We start from the raw sequence: 15,886 nt of genomic DNA on the forward strand, positions 1-15,886 counted from the left end.
TTTTGATAAAACTGTTTTTCTAGTTGCCAGCCTTTTCCAGGACCCTGGTGTGTGTACACATCAAGAAGTAGGTGGATATCTGTCATATTGGATACTATAGGGGAAAGAGATGACAACAAGCAGAAAAACCTTGTAAGCCATGCTAAGATGATAGGGAGTGATTGGAAGATTTGTCCAGCCTGAAACTTGTGTCTTTTATTTGTACTAATATTTGGTCCAATTATATTTAATGTAAATCTTAATATTGTTATATTTTGATTTTTAATCTATCATCTTACTGTTTGTTTTATGTTTGTTTTCTGCTGCTCTGTGTTCTCTCTCTTCTGTCACCTTCTTTTGGATTATTTTTTTCTTTTTTTAATTTTATTTTATCTGTCTTTTAATTTAATTTGTATTTTTAATTTAATTTGTATATTTAATCTGTATTTTAATTTAATTTATCTGTCTTTTGGCATGTTAGCTATGTATTCTTTACTGTGCTTTTAGTTGTTCAAAGATTTTAAATTGCATCCTTGATGTGTCAAAATCTGATATACACTAATATATTCCTTCTTCTGGGAAATATGGACACCTTAGAACACGTTAATTCCATTTATTCCTCTCTCATAGAGTATGCTTTTTTAGTGGGTATTTTACTTCTCTATTTTCACCCTATGAGATGTTATCATTATTATTTTATGCAGTCAACATTTACTTAGTTTTGCTCACGTATTTATCCTTTTTGTTGCTCTTGATTCTTTCCTGTATCTTTAGGGATCCATTTGGGATATTTTTCCTTTGTGTGAGGTTTCTCTTTATTTCAGATCTACTAGAACCTAAATTCTCTTAGGTTTTATTTGTCTGAAAAGGTCTGTCTCATCTTCACATTTGAGGAATGTTTTTATTGGGTATAGAATCCTAGCTTGGTTGTTATTTTTTAAATGCTTTTAAAGATAATCTTTCATATTCTGATTTCAGTTATTTCTGGCTGCTTTTAAGGTTTTTCTTTTGTTGGAGTGCCTGGGTGGCTCAGTCATTATGCGGCTGCCTTTGGCTTGGGTCCTGGGATCGAGCTCCACATCGGGCTCCCTCCTTGGCAGGAGGCCTGCTTTCTCCCTCTCCCACTCCCACTGCTTGTGTTCCCTCTCTCACTATGTCTCTCTCCATTAAATAAATAAATAAATAAAATCTTTTTTAAAAAAAAGATTTTCTTTTGTTCTTTGGTTTTCATCAGTTTATTATTATTGCCTAAACATGCATATGGTTTCCATGGGTAATTCTTGTTTGTTTGCATAATAAACTTGCAGTGCCTCTTGAATCTTCTTTGGTTTGCTGTATTTCATCAGTTTTTTAAAATCCTCAGCCATTATCTCCTTAATATTCCTTTTGCCCAGTCTTTCCCTACTTTTCTAGGGCTCCAATTATACATTTTATTAGACTTTTTCACCATATCCCACATACATCTTATATGCTATCCCATATTTTTTATTCTTTTGTTCTGTGTGATTCAGGCTGGATACTTATTTTGAGCTGTCTTCTAGTTCACACTCTCTTAAGCAATGTCCCATCTGCTGTTAAATCTATCTACTGCTCTTAATGTTGGTACTGAATTTTCAGTTCTAGAACTTCCATTTGATTCTTTTCATAGTTTTCTGTTGTCTCCTGAAATTCTTCATCTTATCATTTAATTTATTAAATGTATTCATCATAACTATTGTAAAGGTTTTGTCTGATTATCTCAATATCTGATATCTTTTAGGTGTCTTTCTATTGTCTATTTTTTCTTTCTATTTTTGACCAGTTCTTATCTGTTTACAAGTCTGGTTATTTTTATTGAACGCTGGACCCTGTATTTGAAAATTGCAGAGGTCATTTAAGGTTTTGAATAATGAGATCTTCCTCCAGAAAGGATTTATCTTAATTCTAGCAGGGATTTCACATAATGGCAGATCTGTGACCCTATTTGTGAATGTAGCTGATTCAAAATTAAGCTTCCATAAAGGATGATTCCTTATTCTTAGGACAAGAGCCCCAGCTGAAAGCCTGGAGTGTTTGCCAGGTCTCTCCTCCTTAGTATGTTGACTGCCAACACACTCCTCAGCTTTTCAGGCTGTCAGAAAATACCAAATGTGGACCTCTTTGGTAGACCAGGTTCTTCACTTGAGTCATTGGGATGGGAACTCAAAAACAGCCTACAGTTTCAGTTCTGGATGCATTGATTTTGCAAGTTATATAAGAAATTCAAGTGGATATCTACTGAAGACAGCTGCATATATGCATCAGAAACTTGGGGCAGGATAAAATAAAGTTGAAAAGATGAATAAAAGAACAAATGGCTGAATACAGGTGAACAGCCATATCTAAGAGAACAGGCAGCATGAGATGGGACAATTCCAACCTACTGCCTTCTGGAAAGGCTCTCTGAGGAGCTGGGCTACTTAAGGTGTTGTTTCTTGGTAGCTTAATGTATTAGGGTTGTCCAGAGACACAGAACGAACAGGGGATGTATACACAGGCAAGCTGGAGACAGAGAGACAGTGGTGTATTTCCAGTCCCAAGTCTGAAAGTTTGACACCCAAGAAGAGCTGATATCTTGTTTTGAGGCAGATATCCTTTTTGAGGCAGGGGGGAAGAACCCCATATTCCAGACCAATGCAACCCATGGGAGGTTCAGCCTTTTCTTATCTTCAGGACTTCCACTGACTGGATGGGGCCCACCTACATTAGGAAGTGCAGTCTGGTTTACTCCACCTACTGACCCAAACATTAATCTCATCCAGAAGCACCCAGAATAATATTTGATCAGCTATTTGGGCATCCTGTGAACATTCTGGCTGACAAATAAAGGTAACCATCACGTTCGGTGAAGCCAAGAGCATTGACTCCCAGCCCCGTGCCCACTTTCCTCAAAGGTCCACATGGTGCATCCTGCAGGGACATGACCTTCTGCTGCGCTCTGCCCTCCGGAGGCTGGCTCTCCGGGGAAGCGCCATCACCACGCTGACCCACATGAGACTTTCCGGGAAAAAGAGCCTTCTCCAGGAGTTGCGTGAGCAGCATGCCCTGGAGCAGGGCTCCTCCCAGTGTCTGGATGAACATCAGTGGCAGCTACTCAGAGCCTTGGTAAGATCGGCATGTCCGCCCCCTACCGGCCCAGCCAGGCAATGCCACTCCATCAGGTTCCAGTCTCAGCCATGGTTGCCAAAGCCCAAATCTTGGCGCCCCTGTTGGTGCAGGGTGAGAAAATGGCAGCCTCCGGAGGGGGGATGGGGGGAGTACCAGGTGTGCGAGAGGGCTGTAGTGTCTGCTATATTGAGAATTATGCTAAACACGAATATGAAATCAGAAAACAAACCCATACCATCATTATCAGGGTGCTGGGAGGAAGGGGTCCTATGATCTGTTTTAAGGTTTGAACAAGTCGAAAGAAAGGATTTATAATATGTGGGGCTGGGATTTAAACCCAAACAGGCTGACTGCTTCCGTGGAGCCACTGAGCTATTGGAACAGCTGGTGTTTTGACACATTAGTGAGGGAGAAGCTCACGGTCACTTTCCTTTTACCCGGGAGAACTCCATGGGAAGCAGGCGGACTGGCCCTCCTGCCCCTGACCCCCTTCACCTCCTCCTCCAGCTCAGATTCCCTGCCCTGGCTTCTGTGACATGCCAGATTATACTCAGACTCAGCTCTGGCTTCGAAGCCTAGCTCTGCTGTGTGACTTCTACAAAGTTATTTAATGTCTCTGGACATCTATATCCTCATCACTCGCAGTGTTCAGGCCTCATGATGTTTTGGAAGAATGAGGAAGTTCTTGTAGGTGTGAGAGGCCCCAGATGGCACTGGGCACACAGTTGGTGCTCAATAAATGCTTGGGGGGGAATTTCTTCAGCAGACACCCAGGCTCATCCATTGTTGACTTTGCAAGCCCAGAGGTCCCCACTTTCTGCCCTTTCTCAATCCCTTCCTCAACCCTGCTGGGGTGCTGGGCTGACACATCCCGGTCAGGCCCCGGCCAGAGCTTCCCCACGGTGTAGCAGTGGAGGCTCTCCCTCTCCCATTCCTTCCAGGAGGCGCGGGTCGTGGAGGAGGCCAGCAGGCTGGAGGAGGAGGGACAGCAGATCCGGCTGCAGCTCCAGCAGCAGCTCCTGGCCGAGGCCCAGGAAGTCGGGCGGCTCCTGCAGCAGCATACAGAGCAAGCTATCGGGCAGGCGCTACTGGGGCATGCTCGGAACGCAGCCACCAAGAGTCGGGCCAAGGACAGGGATGACTTTCAGGTGTGAGGGGAATCCAAGGGGCAAGAGGGATTGGGATGGGGCGCAGGTGGCAGGGCGTGGCTTCCTCCTTGTACAGGCAACGGTGATAAGCCATAGGAATAAAAATAACAATGGTCAGAAGTAGGGAGCACTGTACTTCTGAGTCCACCTGTATGGACCCTGTCTCACCAGGCTTGCACTGAAACGTGGCACAGAAAGTTTAGTTTCCTTTCCCTTTCAGATGGGAAAACAGGCTAATCATGGGCAAGACATGTTTAAAGCCTTCCAGATTTAAGAAGTGGCTGACTTGGGGCTGGAACCCAGTCTTGCCTGCATGGCCAGCACATGCTCTGTTTCCCCTCTGCTGCCTCTCACCTTGAACCATAAGGAAAGATGAGACACGTCCACTTGGGGCGATGTCCACAGTAAGAGTGTCCATGGCTGGCTCGCACAGCAGGTGCCACAGACTTGAAACCTGTAACAGCTAGCTGTCATTGTGATGTGCCCAGATGCTTGTGGGCTTCATTCATGAGCTCGTTCCTTCAAATACAGTCACTTTACCAATACACATGGCAAAGAGTTGGACCCACATTGCTGGGATGCCCCCTCTCCTTCCAAATATCTCAGGTCTGCTACACGCAATCCAGACATCTGGGCTGTGCCTGGATTGTGACGTTGGTAGGGTCACTTCCTTGCCCAAATATTGTGCACCTCTTACCTGATAAGAGCTCACAGCATGAAAATGGAATAAATATAAGCATGACATCCCTCCCCAGAGGGGCTCTTAGTCAGGCTAGGGTATGGTGCTCCCTCCCACAAACCTACAAGAAAGAACAGGTGCTCCATTTCTGGAAGAATGCTCCTTTATTCAAGCTCCAGCCACAGGACTTTTTGTCCCTGAGCCCTATGGCAGATGCTGGGCTAGTGATCCAGGTGGATAGCATCTCCCCTCTGTGGGACTTACCACCTCCTACCAGATGGGCAGGACACAGAGGGGAGCAGACAGCGCCCCCACTGCTATGGCAGGGAGGCAGGAGGACAGAAAGCCTGATGGTGCTGGTGGGTCCAACGACTTGGGAGGGAGGTGGAGAAGAGGGACTTCCTTTCTCCCCGTTCCAGTTCCGGCTCCGTGTTCTAAATGGAAGTGAAAGCAGGCCACAGCCATCAGTGGCAGCTCCTGACCAGAAGTGCAAGGCCAGGTCCAAGGTCCTTGGAGGAGTGGAGTTGGAGCCCCTCTGTGAGAATGCCCAAGTCAGCACAGAGGGAGAGAGACAGGGCACGCTGAGGGATGAGCGTGGCTGTGGGAGCTGTAGACGCTCAGACCTGCTCCCCCACCCTCTTCACCTCCACAGCCTCCACACACGCCTGCAAAAGCAGAGTATGTTTCTCAGATGATGCTTGGAGAATAAGTGAACAGAATAGCTCTAGAGACATAATGTAAACAACCCCACAGCAGAAACTACGTGGTAATAAACGGGCATTTCTTTTCTTGCCCAAAGCCTGGAACCATTCGATAAATGTTTGTAGAAATGGGAACCCTTGAGTCTGGCTCTCTCCCATCATCTTATGAAGTAATGGTTGGTGGCTTTGCCAGTGCACAGCCAACACATCCATGAGGAGGGGGCATTTCCTCTCCACTTTGGGCCTGAAGGTTTATCACCTGAGAATGCTGCCTGTAACAGAAAGACATGCTAAAATGGCAAATAAATAGAAGTTATTCACCCCATATAACAAGAAACGTGGAGGTAGGTGGCTTCAAGCTAGCACAGAGGCTCTGTGATGTGCCTAAGCACCAACTCTTTCTTTCCGTTCCATCATTCTTGATGTTAGTTTTCTGTCTCATAGTCTCGAAATGGCCACTTCCCCTCCAGACATCAGATTTGCTTTCCAGGCAGAAAGAAGAAAACAGCAAAATCTTCCCCACACACTAAGCTTTGCCTTCACGTTTGTAAAGGGAAGGTCCCCCATCAGTCTTTCCCTAACACTGTGTCTCATTGGCTGGAACTGGGTCATACGGCCAGCCCCAGACCACCCCTGCCTAAGGAAATAAGGTCACCAAGAAGAGTGTAAACCAAGCACACACTGCTTGCTCCCTGACCAGTCAAGACTGGGAGTTGTGGAAGCCAAGTACCAGGACAAGGGGAGGTAGGGGACCCTGTGTGCAACTTCCTTGCTGAGTCTTTTGCCTCCTGCCACAGAGGACACTGACAGAGGCAGCCGTGGAGAGCGTTTACGTGACCAGCACTGGGGTCGACCGGCTCGTGCAAGCCTATTACCAGCAGATCAGGAAGGTCATGGAGGACCATGAGGAGAGGAGACTCCAGCATCTGGAGACCCTGCAAGGTACGGCGCCCTCCTCAGGGAAGCCCCGCAGGCCATGGGGGGGACATGCCCAATCACTCTGGATACTTCATGGTTCTCCAGAGTAAGGGCTGGGCTGGGCCAGCAGGAGACAGACGAGGCTGTCACACTGAGCATTCAGGGACATTCACTAACCCTCCAAGCCTTGGTGTCCCCATCTGTGGGGCTAGGGTTGGGCTCACTCTCCCTGCATCCTCTGAGCTCTGACCTCCTGCTTCCCTGACAGCCCGGCTCTAATGTGAGGATTTCTCCGCCATTGCATTGAAATGATAAACTTAACTGTCCCCATGAGCAATTCTGGCTTCATTCGTACTTCGTTGCTGAACAGCCACAGAAGGTTATGTCCCTAGAGATCCCCTAGGTTAGAGACCATCCAGGTTAAACCTCTCTGTACGTTCTAGAAAGCTCCTCCCTCTCCTCCAGGGGCGCAGGGTCTGTGAGGAAGGCTGTGCTTTCTCGTGCATCCGGAGGCTTTCCCAGGGCGAGCGTGGGTGCTGGGTAAACACATATGTTCCGAGAGCAGGTGTCCCGCTGATCTTTGTGCCCCAGCCCCGCCCCAGCCCTGGCACAGACGTGTCCAGACATGCCCCCAATCTCGTGTGTTGAATGGTCTAGGTGAGAGAATGGAGAATTACAAGCTGCGGACAAAGCAAGGACCCGGGGAGCCTTCCTCAGGGACCCCAGTGGCGGGTGGAGCTGGCAAAGCCTGCAAGGCGGTCCATCAGAGGTGAGCTCCCCCTTTTGGCATCTGATGGGACCTGTACCTGTCTGGTTTGGGAGGCCCGTGCACCTCTGTCTGGCCTTCCGGCTAGACTCGCGGCCCCTTGGAGGGGCCTGGCACAAGGGAAAGAAGGAGTCCGGGTGCGGCGTGTTCCCCCAGTGCCAACTCTGACACGAGGATGAGGGGCAGGCTGTTCACTCTGGAGGTGACTCCTGAAAGTCCAGTGAGGGAGACCAAGGTGTCAGCTGGCTGGGCTGAGCTCTTGTCCAGACTCTGGGAAGACCCTTTCCAGGCTTCCTTGGGCTGTTGGCACCACCAGGTTCCTGGCAGAACTGAGGTCCCATTGCCTTGCAGCTATCGGCTGGGGGCCACCTTGACCTCCTAGCGACCTCTCCTGTGCTCTGCCTCCCTCTTCAGCCATGTCTCTCTTGACTCTGGTTGGAGAAACTTCTCTGCTGGTAGCATCCCCATGACTGAGACCCACCCAGATAACCCAGGATAATCTCCAGATCTTAAAAGTTGCTGACCCTGATCAAGCCTGCAAGGAGCTGATTGGCATGAAAAGTAACGTCTTCACGGGTTCCGGGGATTAGGGACACTTGTGGGGGACACTGTGTGGCTGACCACAATAGAAAACAAAGCAGATCGGCCCCAGGACAGTGAGCTGTTTCCACAGCACCCAAGGCTCAAGCCCACTCTGGACCTCCTGAGAGATTGTGTAAAATTCAACTTCCAATTTTGCCAGCAAGGGATGTGGAAAATAAGGGTTTGTCCATCTCTACCCTACTCCCATGGGTTGAGGGCCCCTGGAGGTGTGATGTCACGAGCCCGTCTGGCCGGCCCCTGAGGGACAGAGAATGCGCTGAGACATAGACACAGCGACTTGGCGTAAGGAGCCACTGACCTGGGAGGAAACTGTCCTCGGATGCCCGACAGCCTCCCAGGGAGCAAGGGGCTGTGCGTGCTGCCTCAACCTTCCCCTGTAAGTACCTTCCTCAATGGGCTCACAGCTAGCCCCCGGGAACAGCACCTGTAACCCCCGAGCTCATAGCCTGGGGGGAGAGACGGACAGGGAAACAGCAATAAATTGGCACAGGTGCTCTGATGGGGGAGGGGAGGGTCCCCGCAGGATGGCAGGGCAGGGGTATGGGTCCCTTGTCCAAGCAGAGGCATCCCAGCAGCTGGAAGCAGCAGCAGAATGATCACTGCCCGGCATGATGGAGGTGTGGGCTCTGCGCCGTGCTGCACGGTCAGTTCCAGCCCCTGTCTGACAGTTGGTTTAGGACCCAAGATCCACAGGACCCCCTGGGTCAGACTATGTCCTACATCTGCTCTCCACAAATCCTCCAAAGGGCTGTCAGCTTTGGTCAGCAGGTGTCCTGACATCAGGCTGCAAGGTGCGATCTTGCCTGGACCCTGGAAGATCCATCCACCTACGGACCCGCAACTATTCAGTGCGAGCACCATTGTGTCTCTCCCGCTGGACAGGCAGGTCTCGGGCCCCCACACTCAGACTTGGGGCCTTTGAGAGGGTCCCCAGAAATCTGAATTGTTAATACACTCCTCCTTTCTAGGGATGATGGTGGATGTAGTCTGAGGGCTTCACTTTGACCCCCGTGACCCAGGAGGAGGGGCCCCGGCCACCCCCAATCCAAAAGCCACCAGGCGTATGGGAGAGGGAAGCAGAGCCCAGGAAGGATGTGGGTGTGTGACCAAGGTTCACTGTGACTTAGGTGGCCTCCTATGTGGCCGTCGGTGTCCTTCCCGCTCTGCCCAGTTACTCAAAGTTCCTAGTGAAAGCTGGCCAGAACTCCTGGGGACAGAGCCGTGTTGTCACAACAGATAATCGACTAGGAAGGGCAACACAAGAATGAGCCCACAAAGCAGTTCTCTGTCCAATGGCAAATTCCATTATTGCATCTCTGGTGAGTGCTATGGTCATGGGAAGGCCCGTCTGAGGGACACCAGTGATCCTGCGGTGACAGGGCCCTTTCTGAGAGCCACGCAGTATCTTGGTCCCTTCCCACCCCAATCCCCAGCTTCCCCATCCATGAAGTGGGGTTGCAGTAGCTCCAGCCACACTGATGTATTCCTGTGCAGCGTCAATGGCAGGGAGGGCTCATGGCCAGCACCCCCATGTCCCTCCCCACTGACAGACTCATCACCACAGTGCCCTCTGCCCTGTGCCCAGTGCCCCTTGAGATTAGAACACCTCTGCCATCAGAACTGTACCAAATGGAGGTCTTTGAAATCGCCATTTCCATACTCAAATAGAAGTCTAAGAATAAGGGATTTGAGAGCTGATGTACCTTGTCCAGGTGTCTCAGACCCTACAGGCAGACCTCCCTCGGCTGGAGGGTCAGCAGTCCTGAAGGGGATCATGCTCTGGGGCCGGGCACTACACGGCTGTCCATCCACAGGCAGGACTATCCAGTGCATGGCTCCTCCCTCGGCCACTCTCCTGTCTCAGATCCTTGTCACTCTGCTCCTGGCTTAGAGCTGTGGCCTCCGGGCTCCCATCTTGTCCTGCCGTCCACACTGCAACGAGGGCATCACAGAAATACAAGACAGCCAGGTCTCGGGCTGTCCTGGGCCCTTTCTTGACTCCCTAGGCCTTACAGGGTGAAGTCCCACCCGGACTCCTCCCCATGTGGTGGTCCCCCAGCCTGCCACTCCCATTAGCCAAGTCCCCAGTGGGTGGCAGCCAAGAGTGACCAAGCCTGTTGACAGAACAGGCAAGGGACAGGGTGCTCACAGCAAGAAGCCACCTAGCGGCTGAATGGGGTCCCCCAAAAGATTTGCCCATGTCCTAATCCCTAGAGCCAGTGCATGTGACATATTTGGAAGAAAGATCTTTACAGACGTCATCCAGTTGAAGCTTTTGGGAAGAGATCGTCCTGGATTATTTCCGCAGGTCCTAAATCCAACGGCAAGTGGGGCCGAGGGAGGTTCGATCACACATAGGACCACGGGAGGATGGAGGCAGAGGTCGGGCTGGTATGGACACCCGCCCAGGAGTGCCAGCAGCCACCAGGGGTGGGGAGAGGCAGGGAAGGAGCTCTCCCCTAGCCCTATGGAGGGAGCACAGTCTGCCGACACCTTGATCGAAGACTTTGGGCCAACAGGGCCTTAAAACAATAGATTTCTGTTATGTGCCCCATGTCAGCTTGTGGTCCTTTGTTAGAGCAGACCCAGGAAATGAATGCAGCCTCCCAGAAGGTGTGGGAGTGGCCGAGCGGCAGAGTCCGGACCTCCGCTCCTCTGATGACGTGTTCTTCCTCCACCCCCACCCCAGCCCCAGCTCACAGGGCCCCCCTCACGAAGTCAGGCACTGTGAGTCCCTTCCTCGCACCTGCACCTTCCAAACTCAGGCCAGAGATATTTTTATGTATAATCGAAGGAGGGGGATGGATGGATTAATGAAGGGGTCTTGTAGGATGAGTAGGAGTTTGCCAAGCAAATACAAAGAAGAAGGGAAAGATATTACTGGTCAAGAGAAGAGCATGAAACAAAAGCCAAGTGAAACGTGCTTTCAGGTGAACACCATAAACAGCCACCTGTGGACACCAGAGGGGGCTTCTCTCTTCAGGGCCAGAAATTCAGCACGTTTGGAAAAGCATTCACAGAAGATTGGAAAGAAAAAGGCAGAAGGCGGTTATGCAAACATGGTGGATGGGATGGAATCCTGCCTGTTTGCGTAGGGCCAGAGGAGGGTCAGGCCAGGAAGGGAAGGTATTGGGATGGGGGGGAGGGTCTCCACCCCTGAAAGCAAGGTGGGGCTGTCTGCAGATCAGGGACCTCCCTGTGGCCCCAGCTCGGAGCCCTGCCTCCCTCCGAGGCCTGGGGCTCCCGTATTCAGGATTTGTCAAATGCCGAATGCTTGGCAATGAGCATTCTAGTTTCCGTTTTCAGTACAGATGGGTAGCTCATGGGACTCTGGTCCTCTCAGGAGCATGCCCCCCTCCCCCTAGGCTCTGATGATTTCTCATGAAGAGGCCACTTGCTGTTTAATCACTTGGCAGCTGGGGGACCCGGAGACCCCACCCCCACCCCGAGCTGCTCCCACCCTGATGATTCTACTCTTTGTCCTGCTGATATCCCCAAGGATCAGGTAGGGCCCAGTGAAAAACAGGCCTGCGGGGTTCTGGAAACTGGTCCAGAGTGTGAATTGCGTTCGTGATGAGTCAGCCCCCTGGTGGCCGCTGTCGCCCCCTGCGCAGGCACCATAAATCAGCGGAGGCCAGCCTTGTCTCATGGCTCATGGGCTGCTGCTGGCCACCCGTTCCCATGACTCAGCAGGTACCTGGAGAACTTGTGCTGGGTCTCTGATTGATCGGCCGGCAAGGGCAGTGCTGATGGCCTCCATTCCTTCCGCCAGAATGGAGGAGCAGCGGAAAACGTTTCTGGCCCAGTTCACCGTGCACCACCGGGTTCGCCTGGATGCTTGGAAGCAGAAGGCAAGGGCTGTGGATCATCTGGAAGCCCAGCTCGAGGCCCAGCTGCAGGTGGGAGTTTCGGCAAAGTGCCTGCCCAATGTGGGTGGGGTGGGCCACGAGGAGCGGAGCAGCACGCCACTCTTGTGACCACAGGGCAGCAAAGACACCTCGGCCCTGGCTCAGCGAGGTTGTCTCTGGCCATGGGCTTGACCGTGAGCCCTGGGGCCGGCAGGAGTCTTCACCCCAGTGCGGCCATGGTGAGATGACAGTAAAGGCGGGGAACACTTACTAACTGAGGGTCTGTCACTGAACCAAGGGCCATACACGCGCCCTCTGATGTCACCCTCTGACAGCCAAGGATGGGGTCGCTGGTGTATTCGGTTACAGATGGGGACACTGAGAACTTGGTCACCATCTAGCATCCCACAGTTAATAAGTCACGGCAGCCATGCTCCTGTTAACCCACAGTCTGGCAGCCAAGAACTCAGAGCCCGGAGCTGAGCAGAAGGGAGTTAGATCTCGACTCTGCTGCTCCACCCTTGTGGCCCTCATGGAGGCCCCACCTCAACGTTCTCATCTGTAGAATGGGGTCCCCTGCTGGTGTGAGTGAGGATGGACAGTTCTCCAGCAGGAGCTAGAAAACGCTGGCTCCCTCCCTCCCCTAGGTCTGCACCCCTCTGGGGTGCTGCTGGGGTACTGTGTGCTCCCAGGGACACAGTCCCTTCAGCCTCGCTGTGGTGGAGAGGCGGTACCAGGCAGAGGGACCCCTGGCTGACCCTCCCTCCTTGTGTTCAGGAAGCTGAGCAGAACTTCATCTCTGAGCTGGCGGCCTTGGCCCGGGTGCCCCTTCCCCAAAGTAGACTGTCGCCAAGTAAGCGTGGACTGTCAGGTAAGTCCTAGAAGGCAGTGCCCCAGGCAGGAGCCTCTCGGGGCTGCGGATGGGATTCCAGTCCCGTGTCTGCCACTAATACTCTGCGTGGCTTCTGCGCCCTCATCTGTAAATGAGCAGGCTCAGGGCGGCGCTGGGGCCCCCTGGGAATAATTAACACCCCACTAATTATCTGGTTGCCAGCAGCAGCTTCAGTGACCTCACAGGTGGTGTAGCCTGCTAACGGGATAGGGATGGGGAGCTGTTGAAGGACACAGGGGTCTGCTGACCTGTGTTGTGCTCTCAGGGTCTTACTGCTTGTGTGATAGAAACACGGGGAGACTGACAGCCCTGGGTTCAAACCCCCACTCTGCCACTGAATGGTTGTGTGGCCTTGAGAAAGCGCCTCACCCCCTGGGCCTCAGTTTTCCCACAAATTAAATGGGTGCAATAGTGGAAAGCACAGAATGTATACTTGGCCTGAGTTGGAGTCCCATGCTGGGGGTCACGGTGCCAAAGTCTGGGTTTCTGTGTCTTCTGCAGAGAAGCCTGTAAGGACGAGAAAGAAGAAGCCCCCACCCCGGGAGAAAGGGGACCCAGGGGGGCCCACTGACAATGATCCTGTCTTGGGGAGCCACCCCTCGGGATCGCTCAGGTACAACGGGGACCCCGGTGTGCTGCCCGTGGGTGCTTACTGACCACCCAAAGTCCAGGCAGAGAAATCTGCACCTTCCTCAGAGGTGTTGGCCAGAGGCTCCCAGACACGACAGACAATGGTGAGAGGTGTTAATACTCCTGTCACAGCTGCCATCCGTGTCCTTTGTGGCTGGTTTGCCCATGACCTAGCTCCATGTCCCACCAGCATCCAGCCTAAATGACCGGGCAGTTCCCCCCCAACCCACCTTCACCAGGCCCCCACCGTTACAGACGCCCTGGGATTTCCAGTCGGATAAATGTGTCCTGGACACCTAGTCATCAGAGCAGGGGGCTCCCTTTCCCTGTGGTCCTCAGATGACCCCCCACACACACACACATCAAACAGAGGCAAACTGGGAGCTTTGTTTTTCTCCCAACAACCCCAGTCAAAGGGAAAGTGGTTTAGATCGCCTGTCACTGCCTTTCCCTCTGATCACATTGGAGAAGTTCTTGCCTTTGGACAGATCTGGAATCAGAGTTCTGACCCCTGCTTTGCGTCCATGTTTTCAGCAGCAAAAGGCTGAACCAGCAAGAAAATGAAGCTGGTGATGGCCAGAGCCCCAAGAGACTGCTGAGGGAAAGAAGCAACTTGTAGTTGGCGGCGGTAAGGGCTAAAGCCGAGAAGCCGGCCTGGACACTATTGCCAGCCCCACCCGGGTGAGGCAGTGAGGGCCACTGGGGGAACGGGGTCCCCCTCTGCCTCCCAGGATCGCTGCGAGGGGGCTGGACAGACTGATGGACAGCGCCTGACAAGACCTTCATGACCAGGGCGGACCCTCCTGCCTGTGGAATTAGAAACCAATGTGGGACACCTGTCTGCCGTTTTCTCTCTCTCTGGCTTAGAGATGTGGCTTCCTTCCTCAGGGACCTCTTCCTCCTTCACTGTCTGAACCCCCCCCCATGGTGTCCTGCTGTCCTCCGAGCCCACCCACCCAGTGTGAGGCAGCCTTACTCCAGCCCCAGGGTGCCCCTGCTCCCCAGGTGCTCCCAGATGTTCTGCTGGGTGTGCAGGGGTCTCTGGGAGGGCTGGGGTCATCTGGCCAGATGCCTTTTCTCCACCATTTCTGTCACCTCGTTCTGTCTGTTCCATGAGATGTGTCCTATGCGCCATGTCCCACACACCTGGCTACAGTGTTCTTATCTGGACCCATCCTGGTTTGGGTCAGCTAATAGCTAATGCCAGTCACTTTGGGGGTAAGTCTCAGGGTCCCAGAACCCTGACAGAGACTGTAGAATCCCTGGCCTGTGGACCTATGCCACCAGCCCTGGGGAACCGAGGCCCCACAGATACATCCTGACGCCTGTGCGGGTCTTCTGGGGGCAGCCCCACTCAGCCCTTGTACATTCCCGGGGAGAAAGGAGACCCCATTTCCGTGGTGGTTTCTGCTGCTCCCAGAGCTTCCAGACCAGCCCTATTGAAACAACTGCCAGGTGAGGCCTTTCCCACCCGGAAAGAAAATCACTCTTTTCATTGAAATCAGGGATTCTCAACCTTGGCACTCTGGACATTTTGGGTAAGATAATTCTTCGTTTGGGGGTAGGGGCTGTTCTGTACGTAGTGGGATAATTTGCGGCATCCCTGGCCCCCCAGATTCCAGCACTGCCCAGTCGTGGGATCCAGACATGTCTCCAGGGACATGGCCAGATGTTCCCTGGGAGGCATCACCCCTGACCTGAGTCAAAGTGTGCCACCACCTGGGAAGTCCGGACAGAGTGGGCCCTGCGAGCCCCTGTCCTGGCGATCTCCTGGGCCATTTGTGGCCTGACTTTTTATTTCTTAAAATCTCAGTTAAACTCTCTCAGTCAGGAAAGAGTGGCTCTGGGACGGAAGCCATCCGCTGTGCTTACCTGGCTTGTTAAGGATGCTTCCCATCAGAGCATCGGGGCCCAGTGGGTCTGCCCACAGGCTCCCTCTTGTGGCTGAATAAAGCATTTCATTATTCTGCCGAGTCTGTGAACAAGCTGTGGTTCCCTTCTTGCAGTATTTTGGGAACGTGGTTGACCTAGAGACCACTTTTGTCACGTGGGTCCTTCACACAGAGGCATTCTGGAGTTGGGGGTGTGTGATCTGGTGACTTGAATTTGGTAAATGCAGACCCCCCCCCCCGCAGCCCCGTCCTCTTGGAAGGATCAAAGGCAGCTCAGCTTCTGTAGATCTTGTGGGAAAATTGTTTTGTTTCCTGTGTGTAGCATCCTCAGCCCAAGCGATGGTGTCGCACGCCGGTGCTGCTGGGCCCTTCTCCGGGCCTGCTGTATAGCTGTTGCACTTGGCACAGCTCGGGGCACAGAACTCGGTGGACACTGGACTGTTCCTGTTCTCATCACAGTAGAGACGGAGCCTTCCAGCCTCCAAGCAGGGGCACAGAGGTGCCTCCCATAATGCACCTGCTGCCCACATCAGAATAAAACGTGGACACCAGAAGCCATGGGACTGGCTGGCTCAGGCTCTGGCATGCCTGGGGCAGGGTTCACAAACCCAGCACACGCAGTGCAGAGGAGACCGAGGACACATCGCCACTGATCTCCTCCAACCCTTCCTATCCCAGTGAGTATTATGGGTGATAGGTTGTTG

General features: G+C 52.5%; 1 protein-coding gene across 4 annotated transcripts in view; it reads left to right on the top strand.

The window, feature by feature from the left end:
• The window catches only part of EVC (EvC ciliary complex subunit 1), a 62,203-nt gene extending 46,940 nt beyond the window's left edge, over positions 1-15,263 (top strand). The window contains exons 14-21 of one of the 4 annotated variants that reach the window (XM_044226229.1): positions 2,892-3,102; positions 4,047-4,253; positions 6,431-6,575; positions 7,209-7,320; positions 11,693-11,819; positions 12,546-12,639; positions 13,162-13,273; positions 13,825-15,263. In XM_044226229.1, the coding sequence (XP_044082164.1) occupies positions 2,892-3,102; positions 4,047-4,253; positions 6,431-6,575; positions 7,209-7,320; positions 11,693-11,819; positions 12,546-12,639; positions 13,162-13,273; positions 13,825-13,909 (1,093 nt within the window). In that variant the 3' untranslated portion in view covers positions 13,910-15,263. Of the gene's footprint in view, positions 1-23; positions 220-2,670; positions 2,827-2,891; positions 3,103-4,046; positions 4,254-6,430; positions 6,576-7,208; positions 7,321-11,692; positions 11,820-12,545; positions 12,640-13,161; positions 13,274-13,824 lie in introns of those variants that run through there. The other 3 variants (XR_006381094.1, XM_044226232.1, XM_044226231.1) reach the window with 3 other exon arrangements.
• The last annotated feature ends 623 nt before the right edge of the window (positions 15,264-15,886 follow it).

This window comes from Neovison vison, chromosome 11 (assembly GCF_020171115.1).
Source record: "Neovison vison isolate M4711 chromosome 11, ASM_NN_V1, whole genome shotgun sequence".
NCBI lineage: Eukaryota > Metazoa > Chordata > Mammalia > Carnivora > Mustelidae > Neogale > Neogale vison.